The sequence below is a fragment of the Vanellus vanellus genome (genome assembly GCF_965231255.1).
Source record: "Vanellus vanellus genome assembly, chromosome: 2".
In the NCBI taxonomy this organism is placed as follows: domain Eukaryota; kingdom Metazoa; phylum Chordata; class Aves; order Charadriiformes; family Charadriidae; genus Vanellus; species Vanellus vanellus.
The window spans coordinates 75,828,850-75,854,178 of NC_138906.1; the positions used below are offsets into that span (position 1 = coordinate 75,828,850).

The 25,329-nt window shown below is 43.8% G+C and overlaps 1 protein-coding gene across 2 annotated transcripts in view; it reads left to right on the forward strand.

Moving 5' to 3' along the window:
• The first annotated feature begins 23,163 nt into the window (after window positions 1–23,163).
• F13A1 (coagulation factor XIII A chain) overlaps window positions 23,164–25,329 on the forward strand; it is a 62,782-nt gene continuing 60,616 nt past the window's right edge. For both annotated transcript variants that reach the window (XM_082498978.1, XM_082498979.1), the window contains exons 1-2: window positions 23,164–23,368; window positions 24,290–24,438. In XM_082498978.1, coding sequence (XP_082355104.1) covers window positions 24,291–24,438 — 148 coding nt within the window. In that variant the 5' untranslated portion in view covers window positions 23,164–23,368; window position 24,290. The remainder of the gene's footprint in view (window positions 23,369–24,289; window positions 24,439–25,329) is intronic.

Sequence of the window (25,329 nt, forward strand, 5' to 3'; positions counted from 1 at the left end):
CCTGCACTTGCTTTTGTTGAAGCTCATTAGGTTCTTCTCTGCCCAGCTCTCCAGCCTGTCCAGGTCACGCTGGATGGCAGCACGGCCCTCTAGGGTGTCAGCCACCCCTCCCAGTTTGGTATCATCAGCAAACTTGCTGAGGATACACTCTGTCCCCTCATCCAGGTCATTAATGAATATATTAAACAAAATTGGACCAAGTATTGACCCCTGGGGGACACCACTGGTTACAGGCCTCCAACTAGACTCTGTGCTGCTGATCACAACCCTCTGAGTTCTGTCACACAACCAACTCTCAATCCACCTTGCTGTCACCTCATCTAGCCCATACTTCCTCAGCTTCCTAATGAGGATATTATGGGAGACAGTGTCAAAAGCCTTGCTAAAATCAAGGTAGATGACATCTACGACTCCCCCCTCAACCATTCTCCTCTTAGACCTTGCTGCCTCTGCTGCCTGACCTCCTGCACTCCCCCCTCTCTGGTGTCCCTGAATACAGTGGGAGAGACAGCCCTCTGGAACCATCTTCATTTACTACAGAGAAAGCACAGACAACTGATTTAGGCTATGCCAAACTCTTAGCTGGCTATGATGAGAGGAGAAGTACCCAATCCTCGCTCACTGGGGCTAGTTCCGAGTATGACAAAGAAATAAAAAAAGTGAGGGCTACAGTGAAGGCGGGTGAGGACAAGTTAAGTGGAAATAAAGATGACAAATCCTTCTGCAGGCTCTGTAAGGTAAAATGTGATGTGTGGATGTGACTGGGTTAGTGGTACTTGCTGTGATAGCCTGCTGAAGCCTGGCTATCCCAGAGGACAGAGATGTAGAATTGGTGAAGAAGTTACTCAAGGGGCTACCAGAGGATAATATGAATGGCTGTCACATCACATTTCCTGGTGTCACTGCCTGTGGTGAACTCTAGGATGGGTTTCTGAGAGAAAGGAGAGTTGTGGGCAAAGAGGATACAGAGGTCTGTGCTGAGGGTAGACAGGCTAAGAGATGGCAGAGTGAGGAAGTGTCCAGTGAAGTCGGGGAAGCAAAAGGGTCCAGCCTTCCTGAGGAAGCCTTCTACCAGTAGGGAAGTTTAGACATGTCCAGCTGAGTGGAACCATGTTTGTGTTGTGAATCAGGCCCCCAAAGTGACTTTATGAAAGAGAGAGACAGTATATCAAAGTTTCAGAATGATGAGGTGTTGAGGTCTGGGTTGTTGGGCTGAGGTCCAAAGAGCTGAGGAACCCCCAGAGAAAGCAGAAGGTCTCTGGTTTCAAGTTTCTGCTCTCTTCACAAAGGTTGTAAGTGAAGGGAGGACAGTACATCTCCTTGGGAGAAGCAATATTTGGCTAACCAAGTACCTTGATGCCCTGTTAATTTCTGTCTTTCTTTTTTTTTTTTTTTTTTTTGCCTGTGACCTCTTCAGACAGTTACCACCTGGAACATGTTGTGTTGCCATTTCATTCACTTTCTTTCTGTGGAAATGGAAGATGTGCAAGCCTGTTGAAGAATACATGCATTCCCGAGGTTTAGGTAACACTTTTGAGTTTTTTTGATCGTTTTTTTTTTTTTTTTAATTTCTGAACGTAGCTACTTTTACAACCATTCTACAAACTGAGAGAAGTGTCTATAATTCTCAACCAGGGATGTGGGGTAGCCACAAGATTTTCACAGAGTTCACACAATATTGAAATAGGCCAGTGGGAGACTATGTCGGGATGTCTAGCAGTTTCCATTCTAATTTGGAAACAACCTCTCAGTATATCTGATTGCTCTGGCCCTAAGCTATTACCTTGGACCAGAACAGAGGTGGCTGGTGATCCAATATCAGCTGCATCTGTGTGAGGGGAAAAAAGTAGATGAGGGTGGTTTGGAGATAGTGATCCCTGAATGCTAATGGAAAGAGAAACATATTTGGCACCATTACAAGTCAGGCACTCTGAGGATTTCAAAATTGTGTCCTTTTTTATAACAATAATAAATTTGTCAGTTATGTGGGGAAACATTGTGAAAAATGAATGTCTTTTACTGCATTCAGAGCCGTTGCTCCAAATCCAGTGAGATAATGGCCAATAAAACTTTGAGCTGGGAGGCTGAGTTCTGCATTGCTAAAGCCTTCATTATGTGTGGTTATAGAAAATGTATACATGTGCCAGAGTGTCTCATTGTTCTTTTGCTATTTTATTATTTTGTCAGTATGAAGCGGCTCTGATTCCAGCTATGAAATGCAAGTTTAGGTTATATTGATCCTGCTGTCCATGTATAGGTCCTTAGCAGCTTTGCAGGATGCTGTTAAGAGCAGTTAAGGTTTTATTTGCAGCTGAACCATACTGTACTCTGGTGCCTATCAAAACAAATTGCATCTCAATCCAAATGTACTTGATTTACTTTTTTTTTTTTTTTTTTTTTTTTTGCATTGTAGGGGATTGTAATTGGCATTCCCTGATTTTTTTGAATGCTTAGAGGGAGTCAAGAGCCAACCTACTTGGGCATCCCAAAGTGGGGAATGTGACTTTGCGGTTCCCAGAACTGCACTGCTAAATGGCAGTCTCTGCTGTGGGCACACAGCATAGCATCCACAGATGCTATCCAGACTAATTTTGTCTTTATAGTACAGGCCAAATTCTTCATTAGGTGGTAGGCTGAACTCACCATTAGGTTATCTGTTGCAGTTTCTAGGATAACACAGGTTTCCTTTACATCTTTGAAAAATCCAGTAACTCCTTGTTTGACAAAAGTTTATATTTGGTCAGACTGGAATAAAATTAGGACCTCTTCTATAACCAGGTTCAGTTTTCAGCACTCAGTGAAAGTACTCCATCTCATGAGAAGTTAGCATCTGACTCTGTAGGTATGCCACATTACCAGTCCACTTGTTGGTTCTTTAAATGTTATAAATCCAATTCACAACAACATCATCTCCCAAGTAGTGTCTTTTTTTTTTTCCTAAATGGTATACAGTTTAAAAAATGACATATATGCTAGCACCCTTCATCAGGTCTTTGGAGGGAGGGCATTACAGACACAATGACTTTAAACAGTATTGAAATACTGCAGCCTTTATGGTGGGTTATGTGAGGTCTTTCTGTAACACGACCAATGCTATGCTAGGAAAAACGTAACATCTCAGGCTGGAACAAAGCCAATAGGCAAGGGCATGTACTTGCATAAAAACCCGATCCGGACAAATCACAGAATATTTTAAAATAGAAGAATGATGTGGTACCTAAAAAATGAATGAAGAGATGGTTGGTTTAGCGTAAACCAGGCAATGTTCTAGCAACAACAAGGGTCTTGGGAAAGACCGCGAGGACTGTGTATTAGTGCAGCATCATTGGTGTATCTCATCAGATCCAAACTGAACTCCTTGAGGGACTGTGCCATGTGTTTTCTCTGCATAGATAGAAAAATATTTAATGAAACGATGTTTGTAGACAGCATTGACCCTTTGCAGGGAAGACTGGGCACAAAGCACGTTAAGAGTAAGACCTTACCATTTAAAACACTGTACTGGCAGGAGAGTTGGGGATGGACTGGCTCCCACCATGCTCTGCTCCTGGGAGGGCAGCAATGTATTGGTTGTGGGTAAGGAAAGCTCAGTGCTGACAGGGCATCTACCTGAGGGTCAGAAAATGGAAGTTGATATTCTCTCCTAGTGCTTCCCTATCTCTGACACATTGTCTGTAGTACAGTATTACCACATGCATCTGTCTGGGGCTGTGTAATCATAGAATCATAGAATGGTTTACGTTGGAAAGGACCTTGAAGATCATCGAGTTCCAACCCCCCTGCCATAGACAGGGACACCTCTCACTAGACCAGGTTGCCCAAGGCCGTGTCCAGCCTGGCCTTGAACACCTCCAGGGATGGGGCCTCAACAACCTCTCTGGGCAACCTCTTCCAGTGCCTTACCACCCTCAAAGTGAAAAATTTCTTCTTAATGTTCAATCTGAACCTGCCCTCTTCCAGTTTGAAGCCATTCCCCCTTGCTCTATCACTACATGCCCTTTTAAAAAGTCCCTTTCCATCTTTCTGGTAGGCCCCCTTCAGATACTGGAAGGCCGCTATAAGGTTTCCCTGGAGCTTTGTCTTCTCTAGGCTGAACGCTCCCAACTCTCTCAGCCTGTCTTCATAGGAGATGTGCTCCAGCCCTCTGATCATCTTCATGGCTCTCCTCTGGACCCACCCCAACAGGTCCATGTCCTTCTTGTGCTGAGGACTCCAGAGCTGCTGATTTCCAAGTGGGGAATAGTGTTCCATGAAATATTTGGAGATCATCTGCAAATTGTAGGAAGAGGTTCAGATGGTTTCCTGAGGTCCACGTGCTTTTGATAACCCAGTGCTCTTCTCTTCCGCAGCTGGGGAACTCCTTTCTTATTCTTTTGCTCCCTCTGCTATTGCTGGCCAGCAGGCTACAAACCAAGTGTTCCCTTCCAGTTCACTCTTTGTTTGCTGAAATGCTGGTAAGTCCACTCAGGCCAAAGGCTGCCAGAAGTCATCTCCTCTCTCCTCACCCCTGCCACGCTCCTTTCTGGGGACAAACACAGACACTTAAAAGGCTTCAGTTGCCTGCAGCTATTATGGCTTACCACGTTGTACAGCCCCAGCTCAGTAAACAGCATCTGTACAAGAGTGCCACTGACGTCCTGTCAGATGTTTTTGGCAGAGAACAAAGGGGAAGGCTTAGTTGGAGCATGGGAAGCTTAAAGCTTCTGTGCTGGTCACAAAGTCTCTCCAGGACCAGAGCACTCAAATGGGAATCTTATGTGGGGTGGATAGGCTTGGGTCTGCACCAAGTCACAGCTGTGAGTGGTGGGAGGATGGAGAGGAATTCAGCTGGGGGTATGCATCCTCCATAGCTCATTGTGTGTTCGTTATTTTCTGATGGGAGGTGAAATGTTCAGCCCCTCTCCTTTTCTCTTTTTGGAATTGCTTTGCCCATTGCTAATTTACATCTTAAGCATAAAAGAAATCTGTGTGTTCAAATGAAAAACATAAAGCTTCACTCTAGAGGCGATTAAAAATGAACAGACAAAAGATTATAATACACTGAACAATATTCAAATGTGTTTTAACTTTTCCAGAAAATATGTCCGCAGATCTGTGTGTCATTGCACAGATTAGTCTAGAGGGATTTGATCCATCAAACAGAACAATCTTTACTGAAGTGATGAGAGAATGGACATAAGAAAAAAAAAAAAAAGAAAAAGAAAAGCAGCACAGAAGGTAGAAATTGTGGAGAATACACCAGGAATTTCTGGAAAATTTTACACTTCAAAAATATGCTTGTGGGTTGTGAACTGCTTCATAATTGTTGTAGGACCTGCCTCAAAAGTCTGTCAGAAATGCCAGCGGGCCAAGGCACTCATTTCTTTTTAGACCAGGCTCTGACAATAGAACAAATCCAACAGGAAGGTCCCCAGCAGTGTTTTATAGACATAGTGGTCACACAATGCAGAGCACTGGTGCCACAGGTAGCAGGTGTCCCCATATATGGTTCAAATGTCCAAAGACTGTCTGAGGTTGGAAATGGCAATTACAAATTTTGTGCTGGAGCAGTTATTATCTGTATCTTGGGGACTATGACTAACCTGATAAAAATGCGCTCTTCTGCCCAGATCCAGTCCAGATCAAACTTGTACTGCTGAGTGCTCTGCTGGTGGAGTGACCCAGAGGCTGTGTCTGTGGAAGCCTGATGAGAGACTTTATTTTACCCCTCTCCTCCCAGTATCGAGTATCCTAGTTTTATGTCACGTACAATAGGTGGTAGAATAGAAAGATAGAGCTGATGGTTCCTTATCTGTCACCTGAAAGTTGTCTATCTGGCCTAGGGGAAGTTTCTCAAAGATACTCTTCCTGCTTTTCTTATGACCAAACTACACTACAGAGAAAGGATTTACTCAAATATAAACCGAAGCCAGGGCGGGGGGGAGCACTGGGATAGGGTAACTCTCTTGAAATACTGCAATTAGGTTTTGTTATGATTGGACTCTGTCATGGAAAAGTAGCCCTGAAGAGGACCTTAAGAGATGATGAAAGCATCTTTTCTTCTGAAGGCAAGTGCAACTATATCAACATCATTCCTGACAGATGTGTGTCTAAGAACTCCTTATAGGTATCCAGAGATAGAGGCTTTAAGTTGCGGCCTCAAAGATTAAATAAGCATTAACAAGCTATAGCAGTGAGCAGCTGTGATTACTAGAATTAAGCCTGCATTCTAAGGTTCTAAGGAGCTGAAAAAATTAATCATCATTTTAAAATATCAGTGTGTAGGCTAATTAGCCAAGCCACAAAGCTAATTCAAAATTAAGCTCTGAAGAAAGGTGAGACAGTAAATATCCTGGTCTTGTTTTTTTTTTTTTTTTTTCCTCCTCTGTTCAAAATTGAGCTCTCTGCTTTTATGATACTGATTTGACTAAAGATGTGTACACATCTTAATACCTTTTGGTAGTGGGGAAGGAGGGAGGAATGCAATCAGAATTAAAGATATTCCGTGTGGTTTTATCCATGAATTACCTTCTGCCTTTGTTTCAAATGGGGTGGATGTGAGCATGTAGTGTGTGGTAAGGCAGTAGCTAGCAAAGAGTATCTAACTTCTTACCTGCCTTGACTTAGGAGCTGCTAAGCTCTCCTCTATGGATTTGGAAAAACTGCTGCTGAAAATCTGTATTTATTACTAATTTGAGTTTATCTGGTTTAAATATCTGGTTGACTGTTTTTGTCTCTCTTTTGCTTACTATGGCCTTCTTTTAGCATCCTTTCTCTCCAAAATTGCTGAGGGATGTACGGGAAAAAATATTTGTGAACTGTAGTCTTGACTTCAGAATTGGGTCATGAGTTATTGTCTGAGAATTTGGTCCTTAAAACTAAACTGTCAGCAGGAATCATTAAAATTGCTAGGAAATACGCTGTTAAAAAATTCAGTTTGTTTTTACCCAGACAACTTCTTATCAAGCTCTGCAGGGATTTGATTCCAAGTCCAGTGCAGCCAGAGAAGACCACTGTTTGTTCTTCAGCAAGGCTGGGATTTGGGCATAAGTTAGGCTTGCTTTATAACACAGACTTAATTCTGTCACACACCTACATCTCTCTCTGATATTTCACTCCAGAGCCAATGTAGTTAAGGCTACAGGGTTTTCAGCAGAGTCCATCCTCTACAGATATAAATCTCTTTCCTAAAACAGGAAAAAGAGAAGTATATTGTGACTGACAGCTCAATCTGAGCTTTGCATCTAAGCAAAACCCCAGTCTGCGTGCGAGGCAGGAAGCGAATTGCAAAGCTTCAGAAACAGCACAGAAACCTACATTCTGCTTGCAAATGCACCGTTCATAGCTCCCACGGGGGCTGTAGCTCAGCCCCCTGCAACAAAGGCAGCAATCTGGGTGTGGAATATCACGTAAAAAGCTATGTTATGATATACACTCACAATAAGGCTGCCTTACAGCAGGTAGGAAATCTTCAAATTGCTCGGAGCATGTGTTGGAAGGTTGCCTTAATGCGGAGAGTTTGCATGGAAATGGAGCTGAGTGTGGCAGAGAGGGACTTTGAAGGTTCAGTCTGGTCCCATGTAGCTGCAGTTAGATCAGGCTTGGTGCACACTAAAGGGAGGTGAGCCAAAATACAGCACCTTTGGCTGAGCATGGGAAGCGAGACCTGGCATTTATGGCTAATGGGAGGTGTCAAAGTAGCTCTAGGCAGCTGGGCTCCATCCAACAGTGTCTGCTTTGCTTTGGTTTTGTTTCTTGTACAATGAGACTGGGTTTAAACTACATTGGGTCTGTGAAGTGAAATCTGACTCTCTTAAAATGACCCAGGAAAGGGGTTCAGTGGATCCTGCATGCTTTTTCCAGCTCCCAGAGCTGTCACTTCCTTTCTTTGCAGAATTCTGTCATTTCTAAGGCATAGTGTGGGCAAAAATACACACATAAACGTTATACATAGATAAATGTTTGCCCGCAGATTACTCTGGTAGTGGTGGCATCACAGTATGGGACAGGGCATGAAAAGGATCAAGGTGAAAGCAAACCAGCTGTCAAATGCTGCCCTTCCCAGGACAGGTCATGATTAAGATCACGGGCTGGATTGTGCCCTGCTTGGTGAGGGAATTAACACGGAGCGGCTGCATGCTGGCTGCAGCTGTGGGAGGGCTGCTGGCATCGTGTGGATGAGCACAAGCACAGCATCCCTCTTCAGCTGCTGCATAGGATCCAGGGTGTCCCCAAAATATCCGTGTAGGGTGCAGTCTAGCCACACACGTGTGTCATCCTGCTCCAATGTATTGCCTTTAGGGATCAGTGGGAAGGCGGAGTTCAAATGCCCTCACCGGGCTGTTGGCGGTGGGGAAGGATTGGAGGGGTGGGAGGAAGCCGTGTCCTAATGCCATCAGTGCAGCATCATAGGTTGTTTTTTTTGCACCTCTGACGTAGTTTGCCGCATCAACAGGCTGCTGAATCTACCAGCATCTATCCAGAGAGTGTTAAGACCATGGAGGATCGAGTTGCTTTTTTAGAAGACACGAGTTTCTGGCACTTACTGAAAACTTGCAGATGAAATCTTAAAAATCCTGAAATTTCTAGAGAAGCAGTGAGAAACAAAAGATGCAGGCACATTCGTGCTGTGGTATTCTATCATCAGGTTTAATGCTATTCGTAGTAAATGCGTGTGTGTATGTGTGTAAATAAATATATATGTGTCTGTTTGTTAAGCAGTTTCTCTCTCTTCTAGGAGCTCTTCTTATTAAAATGAAGAAAATATGTAGTTTCATACCACCTATATTTGCAATCCCATTGTAAAAGAAAAGTTTTGTAGCCTCTTCTAGTGCATCTCAAGAACAAATCTCTGAATCAGGTTTATTCAGATACAGCAAACATATTTGGTTGCAATGATGAAGATCATAAAAACTTTTGAAATCTCACTTTTTATTTGCCTGAATGGAAAATAAAAAGGCCCCTTGTTCATTCCACCTCAACCGATAATTGTCTAGAGATTGTTCTAAATGCTGGAAAACACCCATAGGAGATACAAAATAGAGAAACAGAATTGTCAACTTTCCCGAATGATTAATCTTGGATTTTAAACTAGGCAAACAAAATTTCATCTCAAACAATAATTTTCAGAGAATCACGACTAAATGAGAGGACAGCTTTCCATTGGCCCAGTTGAGTTTATTTTCATCTCTACCGCATGGTGTCCTTTTCCGTGATTAATCCCATAGGAGAATTCAATGTGAAGCAGGTTATGGGAAAGCAGTCTAATGGAAGTAGTTTTGTGACTTTAAAAACACAGCCATTCCCTGGATGTTCGGGTTTGCTATTCAGAGTGAAGGGAAGGAGACAACCGCAAGATGCTTGAGGGCTGGTCCTCCACCCCCCATCAGCACCTCCTTGTGTGCTGTGCACTAGTGGCGTGTAAAGGCAAAGCTATAGACTTGCGGGGGGAGGTTAGGGTGCTACCACCCTTACTTTGGTAAAACCATGCAAGGATGTGTCTACAGCTCAGGCTACAAGTGGGAATAACTTGCGGTCGGCCGTTTCCATCAGTAGGAGAAGTTTTGTACTTCTTTTCTTACTGTGCATAACAGTATTCTCTGCCAACAGCTTCATTGATCAAGGTATAAAAGAAGGTAGGGAGCTGACATTTGCTGTCCTCTCCGCAGAGAGGAATGCTGGCTCTGCAACCTCAGAAATGAAGGAAAAAAATGAAATCGCCTTGCTCCCCTTCTGCACAGCAGTCATTAACCTCCCTAATGGGGAAGGAGGTAACTTTTTTAAAGCCCATGCCTGGGGGATTACACATGCAACTACTCTTAATGTCAGCATTGATGTTTCTAAGTATGTACCCTCCTGAAAACATAACCCAGGCAAGCAGAGGTTCCGAGTGTGCAGATTTATCCAAAGGGGATGAAGGAGAACCGGGGTCACAAAATAAAGGCCAAAACCAGCCCTGTTTATGATAAAGGAATATCTACATGTTTTCATTTGTAAATGTGAATTTCAAGGAATATATATATTATTCAGTGTGAAAAATAAAAGGCTATTAACCAATGTTTTAATATTATGCCTTAATAAAATGACACTTTCCAGAGCAAGTCATGACTTTAAGCTAGATCATGGCTAAAAATATTAAGGGAAGGATCACCACAGCAACAATCACATTGCTCCCCTTCTGCAGAGGAAATGGAAAACCACTCAAATTTTGCCAACCTGAATAAATTATCCAGCTTATATACAGCTTTCCTTACACTTCTGATAATCAGCTCTGTGTGTGTGCCCGTGAGTGCACACACATGTGTTAACCGGATTGCAGCCTGTTAAATATGTATGTCAAAGGGGACACCTCTGAAAATACACTGAGGAAAAAAATTGCCGTGGTTGTACGTTAATTGGCCAGCAAATACTATGTGCAGTGTGGTGCTCACTGCAGCGCTGAGGGACTCCAGTCTGGCTGCTGGGTGGGGCTGACCTGCTTGTGGTGATGGGAGATGGGATGGGGGACACTGGTGCTCTCTTGGTCTTGTCCCAGCGTGAAGCTGGGAAATGGCTAGTTTATTCACCCAGATTTGGGAGTTCAGACACACTCTCACTCTGGTCTGGCAGTTCTTTTTGTGTGTTGGCTGCGGTTTGCTTTGCCGAAGAAAATCTTTTTATCTGGGGCGAGGAGGACATGGATGGAAGAGTTGGGGGCAGAAGCAATATTGTCACTGCTTGACTTCAAGCACGTTGTGCAGGAGTCTGCACTGGAAGCTTCCTCTTACCGGGCTGCCCATATGGTAAGCAGAGAGAGTGTGGCAGACCAAGGGAAGGATATGACTTATAATAGTGGTAATGATGTCAAGATCTTTGCCAAATTCAGGATGAATCAAAGACTCCAGAATTGTGTTAGGGAAGTCCAAAAGTGCGTGGCTTTTGAGCATGGGAAGTCCAAAAGCACGTGGCTTTTGAGCACAGGAAGACAAGGTTAGGCTTGGAGCGCAGAGTGTTTCCGTTCCTGCTTCTCCTGCCATTAGGAAGAGGACTTGTTTAGCTGTTGGTTGGTCCCATACTAAACCCTGGGTTTTCGGCCAGCCAGCGGGCTGCTATCGTTTTCTGGCTTGGGTTTCTAGCTAGAAACATCTCTCAGTTTTTCTGGGATCGCATGTTTTAAATAAGCAGTGCATGAATGGTCTGTGTCTTTAGCATTTTATATGGTGGGGGCTGGGGGGGGGGGGGAGGGTATCTAAGCAAACAGGAGGTTTAAGTTTGATCGCAGCTGAAGAGCCTCTGCAACGTTCACTGCCGTTGCCTCCAGCTTGCTGTAAAGAACAGTTTATGGCAAAATTGTTTACTCCGCAATATTCTACTTTTCATTTTTTAAAGTGCAAATTTTAAAATTCGCTTGCCAATTCATTTCAAGAACCCTATGGGCCCATCCAATCCTTGCTCTCTTTTCTGTCCTTTGCTATCTGCCACCTTGCTGGTGCCCACTGTGGCTCCGATGCTGGCAGCCTGCTGAGCTGCAGAGCGTTGCCACATGGCGTGTGCTTTTGGGCAGGATTTTGTGCTGGCTGGCAGTGACACTGAACCACTGCAGTGGGAAAAAGCTAACAGCGGCAGCTGGAGTTAATGAATCCGACATCACCCTGGAACAGGAATGGGAATCCCAGAGCTCAGGGGGTTTTGACGGAGGTCTGCTTCAATCTTGATGTGTGAGTGACTGGAGGAGATGAAAGCACATCTGGATGGGCTAAAGTATACATATGCACTAGAATCTTTTTGCATTATATTTAATTCAGTGCTTGAGCATTAGGTTTGTTTTCCCTGTCTCTTTTTAAGGTTCACTTGTTTTTCTGGGTAAGGAAAGATAGGAGTGGTGCATTGGTTAGATGAATGTCTACTATGATTCTGTTATTGTGTGCTGGACCTTTAAAAATAAAGTGTTCCCCAGGCTGTAGTCTACGAGGGATTGCTATGCATCAACACAAGATGGCCCTTACAGTGAGTTACATGCTTGTTTTTTCTCTCGTGTAGTTGTTATTTCTCTCCTTGCTTGTTTGATTTAATTTGAAACAAAAGCTATTCTGGTTGTAGAAAATTTTGATTTAGGTGTTCAGGAAACGGAACAGGATTAGGTCTGTGGAAAAGATGACTGAGGAAACCCTACAAGAACAGCACATTGCTTCACTCAGCATCCTGTCAAAGCCAGGTCTGGTCAGGACATCTCCTCTGTACAGCCCCAACCTACCTGTTAGGAGGACAGATTCTGAACTGGATGATAATTCAGGTTGGTTTTCTTCCCCCTTCAAACTTCCTCCGTCAAAACTAAGGTCCATATATTATAACCAACACCCTGGTCTACAAAGCTGAATGGATTCCTAGCTGCAAAACTCATGTGTGGGTTCCTGATAGGGAGATAATATCTAAGAAGCCACCAATTTCTTTTATCCAGATCCACTGGATGAAAGTCTCAAATACCAGGGTTCTATCTAGACCAGCTTTGGGTCAGATGCTTCTACTGCATATGTATCTTTGTCACAGAATCAGTTTGCTTGCATTATAGTTTGGGAATAAGAGACTCAATAGCCTCTAAGCTGAACGCAGCCTCACAGAGTGCCTTCCTGGGGGGCTGTTTTACTCTCTCTGTTGTACCTTCCTGTCAAATGTGATGGGAAATCAATGATGAATAGGAGATCCCTAATTGCCATGGATACTTGTCCCTGGATGGTGTCAAAATCTGAGTTGACTGTTTATTTTCTCATATTTTACATAAGATGAGTTTACTTAGGAAGGGGAGGGGAAAGGAGGAGGCTATTTGGGGTTGAAGTAAAAAACAAGAGAAAGGAAATTTGGCCGTGATTTTCAGCTGGAGCTGCTAGGAGGCCTCCAGAAACCTGTCCCATATTTTCATCCCCTGAGCTTGTTGTCAGCTCTCATGCTTTGTTCTGTGCTTGCAGCAGGGTCTCGGGGGGAACACAGCTGCTGCAGCTGCTTGTAGACCAAAAGGTGACCTTTTGAGTAGCTGAAGAATGATGCATTATTTAGTGCATTCCTGGCTAAAATGGAAATGAAATGATTTTTTGAGCAGAATGATTTGTCTGTCCTTTCACTTGGTTGCATCCTCTTTGCACCACCCAATCGCATGGAGTACACACCACTCCTTGTGGTTTCTTCTGGGTAAAGCTTTTGATAAGACAGGTATTGCACTTTGAAAAACACTGACTGTTAACCAGAAAGACTCTACTAGCCAAATGTAATAAAACTCAGTTTAGAGGTACTAAGTTTGCAAAACCCAGCTTCTATTTAAATAACGTGTAGGAGTGAAAGCTTCTTGGTGAAGTGTTTGTCTCTAGACTACCAGCTGATACTGCTGAGTATCATAACCAGCTGTTATGTAGTTATGAAGTATTTTACTTCTTTCTTATTTTTATGAAGTATTTTACTTCTTTCAATTAATCGAGAGTCTCTTGGAAGGTGCCGTAGCAGGACATTCATTAAGGGGATGTTCAATGAATAGAGTATTTGTCATTTGCATAGCTAGAGGCTTTGGCACCAGCCTCCCAGTGATCTCTGATAGCCAGGTAGTTAGGCACTCTGCTTATCCGTTGGGCAAAGGAGGGGAGGCAGATGGGAACAATTTTTCACAATGTCTAACTTCAAATTTCCTATGTGGTCTTCTAGACAGAGATTCAAAGAACCTGAGGCTGGAGCCTACCTCTCCTGCTGACTGTGAATGAAGACAGCAGTATACTCTGCTGCAAGTCCATCTGCCCTCGAACTTTATAAATACCTTTAAAAAGATCTATCTAGTAGTGGCTTTCCTTTGAAGTTTCCAACACCGTTTACGAAGGCTTGAAAACGGTATTATTCATGTGTTTCAGATGAAGAGAGCTGAATTGTCAAGGTAACAATTGATTTGAGAATGGCCAGTTTTCTCCGAGAAATGAGCGTGTGGAAGGACCCAGGGGAAGATCCAGTGCTTACCAGGGATTTCATTGAGCTCAAGAAGCCCTGAAATTTAGGAAGGAGAAGAAATCTGCATAAACGAAGAAGTGTCCAGCAGACCATGATATCTCACTGGGGAATCCAGTGGTAAAATTTCTCCATAAAATTATAGGTATCTGCTTCTATGGGATTATTTTTATTAGGAAAAGATTAGATGGGGTAAGGCAAGTAAACAGGGATTTTGTAAATGACTGCAAGTGTTTCAGTTGCCTGTTTTGGCACTGTCTTAATTGTTACAACAAACAGCACAAGATGACGAAAAATGACCACCAGAAGATAAACTGCCTTTAGAAAGGAGTGAAACCCGGCTCTATGATTTCTAGGATCCCAATTAAGGACATGGCTGGAGAAGCATAAACACCTGAGCAGCTTTCATCCATTTCTCTGGCACGTTCTTACTGACTCTGAGTCCTTATTTCTAACCACGGTGTCTGCTCATCCTGTTGCAGCACCCTTCAAACCAGCCTCCCCCGAAGGACCCAGCAGACGCGGTCTGAGAGAAGAGCTGAGCACAAGCTGGTAAGCGTTCACTGCAGGGAGTTCTAAGTGCTGTGGGATTTAGTCAAACAGCAAAGTACAAGCTTCTACTATGACTCATCTGGTGTAAAACCAGTGCTAAGTATTGTACATAATTAAGACAACATTATTACAGTGAGATAGCACTTCTTTTTTTGGCGTGGTTAAAGTCTTGAAAAGGTGTAATGTTTTCAGCCTTCAGAGCTGTGAAGATGATGAAGAGTTCTGATAGGAGTTCATTCTAAAAGATATCATGGCTACAGTGAATTTAGATCATAATTTGCGTTATTCCTGAAGCTCTGCGTGTATATTTCAGTTGCCTTCATGAAAGGATATGGTTTTTGTGAGAATAAACACATCCTTAAAGTAGTATTCATTAGACGAGACTTGCAACAATGGCCTTTCTAGACATTCCAAAGATCTGCTGATTTTTATGCCTTGCATCACGTATATTATTTTGAGCCACATTTCTTAACGAGGTGCTATTGGTATTTCAAGTAACAGACGTGAAAAATTATATTTACCATTGAATGCAATAGAAAATATTGGCAACAGTGATGTCAGAGAGCAACAGATTCAACATTTGAAAACCAACTGTCAGCAGGTATGGAACAGAAGTATTAGCCAACGGCCCTAACAGTGGGAAAAGTTAAACCATTTGCCTACTTGCCCCAACATTTTCCTTCAGAGGTCCACAAATCATCTTTGCTTTTTATGAATGCGTGTTCTTGATTAAAATTTGTTGTGGTATAATGTAAACAAATTCAGCTCACTGGTTGCTCAAAAGCCATTTATTCAGGTTACTTGCTTCTAGTTATCCTTAACTAGTAACTGCTCTTCATGCGTCATGATATTGTTTCTGTTCATTGATTAGCCACCAGACTTGCAAGCAAGAGGTGAGAAATCAGACTGCAAGATGGTGACATGGACCATTTTAAGGGACAGGGCTTTGAATGAACCCATTTCCATCTGTGTGTTCCAGTGGATGCCTTTGAAGCCTGTGTATGCTCTTACACGAAAATACATTGGCTACTTCTTTAACCTAATTTACCACCACTTTTCTTATAATTTCCTAACATGTTGCTTGTACCCCATTTTTCATTCAGATCTCCAAGGAGTTATCCAAGTAAATTACAGGGACTACAGAGTTTCAGGAGGAATCCCAGGGAAAAATGGCACATGGGTTAAGACATCTGAGACACGGCCGGTGAGCCCCCTTTTTTTGTATGAGTTGGACAAACTATAAGTTTTTACAAGTCTGAAGATTAATAATCCCAAGGCCCTTTCTGAGAATATGTCCTCGTTTGAGGTGAAACAGAACCCGTTTTCAGTTCAGTAATTTTACTTTTTAGCTAAGCCTCCTCTAACTAACTGAACTCTCTGAAAATTAATAGCATGTTTTGCAGAAACTGTTTGCTCTCTGACTGATAAGACCTGATTAGTTGTAATTTACGCCAAGGAATGGTATCCAAAGAGGCTCTTGCTTATACTTATTACCATAACAACCAAGGGCAGCTAACTTCGTTATTTGCCCCGTTGGAGGGTCAGAAGTGGAAAAGCATAGAGGGGTCACACCTGTGGGGAGGAGAGGATAGGACAGGTGACCCAAAACTGACCAACAGGGTATCCCATCCCATCTGCCTCATGCTCAGTATAAAAGCTGAGGGATCAAAGGGTGAGCTCTCTTTCTTCAATGGCCGGTGTCCGAGGAGGACTCTGTCTGTTCGTCTGCCTTTAATCCCCCATCCATGTGTTCCTGAATCCAGTTCCTGAGTTCAGCTCCCATCCATCACTGAGACCAGTCTGGGACTTTTCCTGTGCCTGTTGGTAATGTGATCGTCATCCTGGGAGCTTGATACAGTTTTGTATATATTGTATGTATTTTATTATTGTATTTTTAAAATTATTTTATTAATTATTAATATTTTCATTAAAGTAGTTTATTTTTTTTCTAAACTGCTAAGTCTCTCTCTCCCTCCTCTCCTTGGAGAAAAAGGTAGGGGAGAGCATCTGTTGTTCATTTTCAGTGGCCAGCCTGGTCCAAACCATGACAAAACTATCATTTAAAATACAAGATAGATCAGTTCCCCTTTTGTTTGCACTGTTGTTTTCCGGACGAGTTTCCAATCTATTAGTGAAATAGTAAGTGCTCCCCCAGCAGCCAGCCATTGATGTTTTGAAAGGAAATCAAAAGCAGTATAAGGTTGTTGAAGAAAATGTCTTGAAAGAAAAAGAGTGAAAGATCATACAATTCCTATGACAGCTGCAAAAGTTTGTGAAGATTACAGCTGAGAGAGAGATGGGCCAGAGAGATTAAGGAGCCAAGGAGAAGATATCTGCCTGCAGAGCTTTGTCCTAGCATGCCTTCTTGCAGGCTCACAGCCTAAAACTTTGTAGGGGTTGATCCATTAGGGGCACACAACCAGAGGTGGCGTTGTGGGAGAGGATGGGTAAGCCTCAAATGGAGAGGGCACCTGTTGACCGTGGTTATTACCTTGCACTTTGCATGGCTTTGACAGGGTTTACACAGCTTCTGAACATGTGAGAGAAATACTGCACACGCCTATTCTTCCTAACATAGGGTTTTAACGTGAGCTGAGCAGCCAGGGACCTTGCTGTGGGTGTGTGCTAGAGTTGCCCTTCTGGTGCAGTGTCTCTCAGCTGATCTGACTTTTGTTTTTACTCTAACCGTGAGCTCACTATGAACATAAAGGGAAAAGTATTTGTATTCCACTGTGCACATTAACAGTAATTTTGTGAACACAGCACAGCACTATAGAAAGAGACAGGTATGTGGAGTGTTTAGAAGGCATTAATTTTTTCTTACATTCTCCTTTTTCGAATCACACTGCAAAAGGTTATAGTGGGAATAGCAAAAGAAAGAACTTGCAGACTTCACAAAAATCAAAGCCTACAGCTTGTGCTGGACGGGTATATTTGGCACACATCTGTGATTATGAAATGACTTTTAAATTGCTTTTGAACTTCATCTGGATAATGATTCATCCTTTCAATTTCCTTTCTCCCTCCAGAACATCCGCCATTAACAAACCAACCAGTTGTGATGTTTTACAATCCACATTTGAACCTACTTCTCAAAACATTGCACACTTCCTTAGATAAGCAATTACTCGGCTCATTTGCACAAAGATAAGGTCAGTCTTGGGAGTGAAAGATGGATCAACAACCCACTTTGGCAACCATCTTTGAAACAAGTCAAGAAGCAGTTGCACTAGAGACTTGTTAAACTGCAACATCGTGTTGCAGAAATGCAACGTAAACAGGCAGCTCAAGTGTTTCTGTACAAACAGACATTGTACGGTCTTGATTTGGTTGAGCTGAGCCCATTACAGGATTTAGGCATATGCCTAAAGATGGAATTACTTCCACGACTGAAGTAAAGATGTGCTTAAGTGTTTTGTTGTGTATGAGCCTACACACTACATCTGTGTTTGTATTAAGAGGAAAAGCTGTTCTACAAGGCACTCGGGCATTTTAAAATGTATTTTTGTTCTGAACTGGAACAGGAAGTTTTACCCTGAAATGAAATTTAGGAAATCTTTAACTCCAGAAATCTTGTAATTGAGCGTACTTGAAACATTGTGTGTCAGTAATGTTGAAATGCTTTGTGACATTAAGATTGAAATATTCCATCTCTACATATGTTACTAAATTAATTAGAACCAACTGTCAACTAAGCATGCTGGGATTGCCTGGGTTGTGCATTACCTTCCCCCTGGATGCAGGAAGAGCTCTGGTCCTCATCTAGCTTTTTGGCTGAGGTGCAATGCTCCGTGAACGCTGTTGTTCAACCTAGCACAAAAACAAGGATATTCATCTGTGCATGATGTAGAGCTGGACCCACTAAACCCTGCTCAGCCCAAATGTGTTTGTGTAGGGACATCTCAAGTTTCTTGTACTAGGTCTTTGTGAGGGTTTTAGGGATGCAAAGCACAGACCCTGTACTTGTGCTTGTAGGTGCTTTGAGTCTTCCTTGGCTTACTGGTTCTGGCCCGGATGTATCTAAGATTTACTCCACACTGTCCAGGAGCCACGGTAGTTTGGGCACAGCAAAAATGTGATGACCCTCATTTGCATCTGATGCTGTATGTGACAAGTGAGCCCCTCTGCAGAAGCCACTCTGGGTGCAAGACTGAGCTGCAGCTACTGAAACTCGAGCTGGGCCTTTGTGCCTCTATCAGCTTCTGGGTCAGCTGGCCCCAGCAGAATTGTCCGATCCCATTTTTGAGAGACGTTCTTTCATCCTTTAAGGCCTCAACTCCAGCAAAAAATAAACGGCTAAACTTAGTTGGAGCCTGTGAATATAATCTCTTATGAAAGGCACCGTCGCCCTATCTTGGCTTCTCTCTGACTCTTTCTGTAAGAAACTGGGGCAGCCCCTAGTACCCAACCAACTGAATGCTTTGGATTCAGATGTCAGTAAGGAGTGGGAACCTGGATTGTATGTTCATAACATACAATACGATTGTTTTTTTATTTTGCTGCAGTCACTACACGTTATATTTCTGTCTGAGGAAGTAAAACGCCTTCACAGATGAGTACAAAAAGATGCCTGTATTTTCCCAAGCCCGAACTCATGAGTTTGTATGTACTTTACTTGTAATCTGCCACTTGTTGTAAGAAGTACATTTTATGTAATTGGCAGCGGTAGCCACATATTCTGAAAGAAAAAAAGTGTATTGAACTGTATACTGTGTATCACTGATAGTGATACCACAGGATAACTTAGCAGTTGAAAGCCAGGCCTCAAACCAAAATAAAACCCTTTTCTTTTTCTGTGCCGAGGCTAGGATTCATCTTACCTCACTGTAAACACATATGGTAGGACCCGTCACCCCAAGCTCCCTTTGCAGTCAATACAGGGAACACGCACTTTTAGGCCATGATTCATCTGACCTATTTACATGTCTGCTGTGGGAGGAGATGAATCACTACCTAGAGTAGATCTGTGTGGAGGATAAAGGGAGCTGAAGATGGCCAGCTCAGATGTAGATGCTTATACACATCTACAGTTTGAATTTAGACTTGCAGTTTGGAACAACAATTTTTCAGAGAAGAGTTAAATTTTCTAAGCCACATTTTCCTAGCAGAATCTGTGTACGAATTTATATATATATTTTTTTCTTCCTGCAACAGAAACATTTGCAACAATATCTTTTTGAAAACTGGCCCTATATCCCCTTCTCCAAATGTTCTGCCATCTGAAGAGCTGCCATTTTATCTCTCTCTGCCTCTGCCCCTCTTTCACACATACAGACGTGTGTACACATGCCATGTTTTAGAGCTGGGCCTTCTGAATTTTCAGCATTAACTCAAAATATACTCCTCTGTGTGTGGTAGACAGAGCTGTTGCACACAGACAGATATATTAGCTGGTTTTGTTTTTTTAAAAAAAACCCAAAGCAAAATATGCAAACAAACCCACCGAATGAACATTTCTGAAATTTGCTCCTGTTTAAAAATATCATTTTTTTATTCGTCTTTTCTGCTAGAATCTACTCTACTCTGCCTGCAGCTTTAGTGAGGCAGGGCATCGTAGCAAGAGGAACATTCGTTTCTGAGAGACAAGTAATGATGCAGAGGGAGGGGAAAGACAGACTTGATCACCTAAGAAAGGGTGCAAGTTCCCGAGTGAAGCTCTGAGAAGACAAGAAAGAGGCAATGTTGTATTATTATGTATAGAAGATCAGAGTTGAAAGAGTCTGGTTTATGGGGAGTGAGGATGATGTCCTTGCAGGTACGCTTCTTCGCTTCTTCACATGCTGTAGTATAATGTCCCAGTGCACACGAACACCCATCTAGGCTGCAAACAGCATGAGGGTAATATGTTAAAAAAGGAAGAAAAGAAGTCATGCTGTTGCAGAGCTTTACAATGCTCAGCTGCTGCTGCTGCCGAGGAGTGCTTGGTGTAGCTACAGCAGTGGTAGGCAAAATATCCCTCCCATCCAGCCGTTGGCACGCAGCGCAGCAACCCATCTATGTGAGCACCTGGCTGATCAGTTGGCTTGTGACAGATCTTGGCACGCCCTCTCCTCTGGCTGTAAAGCTTTACTGACTCTTGTGTTTTGCAGGTTTTTTTTTCCCCACAAACTCTCGTCTGGCATAGGAGGACTTGGAACAGTGCGGTACTGGCTCTGGCAACAACAGGAAACTGCATTTTGGATAACCCTTTACAGCGCAAGCTTTCCAGCTATTTAAGGGCTTTTCTGTGGGGATCGGAAGGAACGCTGTCCATCATCCAGAGTCCATTGTGGTCAGTGGGAACAGTGCCCATGACTGCAAAGGTTTTTGGCAAAGGCCACGAGCATCTGAAGGCTGCCCCTGAGAAATGGGCATGGGCTCATGGCTCCCCACGGGGTGCAGTGCAGAAGCGGCTTCAGGAAGAGAGAGTGCTCTTTTACTGGTCATCCCAGAGCACCATTCATTAAATATAAGGCCCTACAGGAAAACCAGGGCTTCGTGTTCTCCGTGCCCCTCCTGCATCAGCCCTGACGTCAGTAGTTTCAAGCCATGGAAGTGAAATTAAGGCCAGCGCAGTCTAATAGGCAAGGGAGAGCAAATCCTAAGAAGTCAAGGTAATGAGAAAATACCTGCCATCTGGAGCTGTCATAAGCACGAATCTACATCACTCCCCACAAAATAAATAAATTACAGCCTGCGGAACGCTACTCTCCCTGGATGCAAAGCCCAGCTCCTGCCGTGACTGCCAAAAATTTTGGCCTCCCCGCTTTTCTGCGTGATGACGATGGCTGGCCTCTGCCGAAAGCCCCAGAGAGATACGCATGGGCACGGGGAGACATCTGCAGCCCCTGGCTGTCTGAGTGCAGCGGCTGGAGTGGGATCTGTTCGGCTGCATCCACTTGCTCCCTTCCTCGCTCTAACGGAAAGTTTTCCTGCCGGCTCTGACAGCACCGCAGCCACTTGGGGAAGCACATGACTTCCTCGGGAGATGGCGTTCCTTATTTGTGTTGCAGGCCTCCAGCAGGCACGGCACGGAGGCAATATTTATATCAGTTTTTGTAACATCGTCGCAGCAGCTGCAATTTTGGGAACTGAAGTGCTGACTGGAAGTGGAGAGAGAGGCACAAAGCTTGCCATGCCATGTAGAAATCTGGGTGGAAGGAGGGGGGGGAAAAAAAAGGAAAAAAAGAAAAAGAAAATCGGCAAGCAGCCTCCTCCCCCAGAAAGTTCGCTGTGTTCCCGGGTGCCAGGGGTGCCGCTTGCCCTCCAGATGGTTACCGCAGGGCCCATCTGCCTAAAAGTGAGTCAATGGAAATGGTAGCTCAGGATGCCAGCGACGGGACCAGATCTGTCCCCGCAGGGCGCCTGCCTCCTGGGGGAGCGGGGCAAGGGAAGGGAAGTCCCCTGACTAGGTAGCTTTCCATGCTACGTGCCTGAAAGGGGGAGGCGGGAGAGAGCTCCAGCCCTTTGGCTGCGAGACAGGGTAGTGCAGATAGCAAGGCTGTCTCCAAAACTGCTCCGGCCTGGTGCCGTGCCTCGGCAATCAGCCCTAGCAGGCTCCTTAGCCCAGCTGCAGTGCCGTGCTGGTGCAGCCATTCTGCTTCCAGGTCCCTGCTGTGCAAGTGTCCTGGCTTGTGTGGAGCTACCTCCCTGTGGCCTCTCCTGGGAAATCCCCAGGGAACCGGGATAGGGGTCCTGTCTTCCAGATGATTTACCTGCTGCTTCCCATTAGAGGAATATAACCCAATTCTCTCCTCATCTGCCTCCTGGCTTGATTTCCATGGTGTTAAGCCAGAAGAGGTTTGAATCTTCACTGATGCTGTTGGTCTGGAAAGCCATAGCTGGCTGAAAGAGAGTGGAGTCCTCTTCAGTGTGTCTCCTCCCTCCTTCATCTACTCTGCAACTGAGGCAAATAAGCACCCACAGCTGGTAGCATGTGTGTAAGAGGGGCTCTCCACTGCCCAGGCATGCTCTTAGTAGGTGACTTGTACCTCTACTGCCAAACAGCAGTGGCTGGCAGGACAGTGGGCCTGAATTCTTCCCTGTACACTGCTTTATCTCCATGTAACTCCACTGGTCTGTAGAGTCATGTCTGACAGAGGAGGTGTGACACCGTCCCCAGTTATCTTCAAGCTTGGTGGAACAGGACAAAGTTGGGGTGGAGCTAAAATGCTTCTACCAGGTAATGCCCCCGACCCTGGTTGTTAGGTGATGCGCGTTTTATCATGGGCAAGAGCTGAAGGTAACTTGCCCCAAACATAGCTGTTTGGCGCAAAACACCTTTGCTCTCCTGAACTCCATAGGTTCTCAAGCAAAGGTCCTCTCTGCTTGGCCACCAACGAGCTCTCCGTGTCCATGTGCCCCACACTCCTCTGAAAGGACTGCTGTGAGGCACCAGGCAGGGGAATCATCACTGTGTCTCCCTGGGAATACTCTGAAAACCAGCACCTGAAGTTGCATTGCAGGCACCCTGAGGTAGACACACCATTAAAGACTGGCAACATGGTGAGTACGGCTTCTTGGGCTGTCCCCCTCAGAAATCCCCTCCAGTCTCCTACTTTATATGCACTTGTTGCCACGAGTAGCCTTACTCTGTCTCACTAAGAACTGAAACTTTGGTGCCCAAGTTGTTTCCTTAGCCCAAACACCCTGAAATGCTCCTGGTGAGCAGGGCTGGGGTCAGAGAGGGAGGGAGTAAGCAAAGACGTGCCAGCAGTGGTGGCAGATCCTCCGAGGTGGTGTGGGGAGGGCTTGGCAACCCTTTCAGCACTGTCCTATTGCAACAGGAGGGAGGAGGATATACAGAAGTTACTTAAAAGCCCCCAGCTTTTTCCAGGCTTCGATTGCACCTCAGAAATTCTACAAGAAAAGAAAAAAAAAAAAAAGACTATCTGAAAAGAAGGTACCCTTGCTAACTAAAAAACTTCCTTTAAGTGCTTACTGCTATTAAATAATTGCTACGTTTTGAATTGCTGTTTTCAGGAGCTTTGGGAAGAAGTTGTGTTCTCAGCCATGAATATTTTCTTAGAAGGATGGCAGGGCTCTTTCATTGCTACATGCTTATGCTGAAATAGATGTGAAAGCAGTTTTGACTAGCTCAAAGTCTCTGATCAGCCTACATCTGAGATTTCCCTTAAGGTCATTAGTGGGAGAGAAATAAATGGATAAGTGCTTTTTTCTTTTTTATCCCCCCCCCCCCCCCCCTTTTTCTATCTATCTCCCTTTCTCAAAAGTGGATTTTCTGGGTGCAGGAGTTAGCCCTTCGATATTTGGTGTTTGCGTGCATAGGGACAAAAATACAATTTTCCAGTAATCATCCACAGGCTGTTGTAGGCTGTAGTATTTGGGATGGTTACAGTATAACTTAAAATGTCATTTTGTTAGGGTGAGGTATGTGTGTGATGCGCTTTCTGGAAATATAATTTGCTATTTTGGATTCAATAATGCTGTTTTGGAGGGTGGGAGAATGAATGATTTTCCAGTTCTTTTACCCGAAACTCCCTAATGTTTTTAATGCCCTGCTTCTCCTAGGCAAATAGTTCTGTGTTAGGCTTCCCTCTCTTTCTTCCGCCCTGCTTCTTCTCTTATTCATGTGTTTTGACAAACACAAAATGCCTTCCAATCCCTAGAGAGCTGTACTCCATCATTAGACTGATGTTTTCTGTCTCTCGGTTTTTATTTATGTGAGTCTAAAAATGTGTAGCTCACTGACACCCCACACTGGTTTTGGTTTCTCCCATCTTACATGTGCCATGCTGGCTCATGTTTGCTTTTTCCTTGCACTCTTTCTTTCTTTCATGGCATTACAACATTTTTAATACAGGATGTCTGAGACAATGAACACCGACAAGGAGAAGAAACCTCTTCTGAATGGGAGAAGAGCTCTCCCACCAAACAACTCCAATGATGAAGAAAATGAGGTCCCTGAGATGGAGGCTTTTGGATTGATACCGAGAGGATTTAATCCAAAAGGTACAGTGTACAATGGGTCTATTTTTACATCTTCCATACTTACCTCTGCCCAGGTCTGTGAATTAAAACCAAACCACTTTTTTGCTTAGTATTGTAATTTGTCCCCTACATACTTCTAGAGCTCCTTGCATGTTTTGACCTCAGATAGCTTTTATTGCTACTCGTGGACAAAACTTACTAAAACCACCCATGTGCATGGAAGTGTTACCTCAAGTTACGGGTAGGGAAAGTGCGGAGCGGAGAAGTTGAGTGACCAGTTTCAGCTTGAACTGTGGGAGTGGTTAAAAAAAAATGGCAAGAAGGGATTTTCCCAGTTTGATCACAATCACAGAGTCACTTTAGAAACTGGCATGGCTGTGGCAGCACTGGGGTGAAGGGGGCAGGAGGACCCTCCCCTCTTAATGGCCCTTCTGGTTTGTATGGCCTTAAACTGACTGTGAAACTACTGCGAAACACTGGCTGGCAGGGAAAACTTTTTCTAGACATGCAACTCTCTCATAAAAATGACCACAAAACTAAAAGGAATCCCCATAATTTTAATTCTTCTCCTGTGAAAAGTGTTTCAATCATTTGGCCTGGGAGTCAAAACAATACCACGTAGGGGATGGGCAAGTCAAACCACATTCCCAGTCCAAACTTTTTGGAGTGAACCTGAAAAAAAAAGATAAGATTTGGTTTAAAAGAAACCAGGATTGGCTCCTGAATGAGTCATCAACCAAATGAAGTTGATTTTTTAGGCCTGTTGAAATGAGCAGCAGAACTTGTTGAACGTGGCAGCTCAGAGTAACCAGATGTAATAATACTTAATGCTTGTATGGGACTTCTCATCCAAGGTTGAAAGAGTGCTTAATAAATGTGGACAAGCATTAATTACTGCTTTTTACACATTGG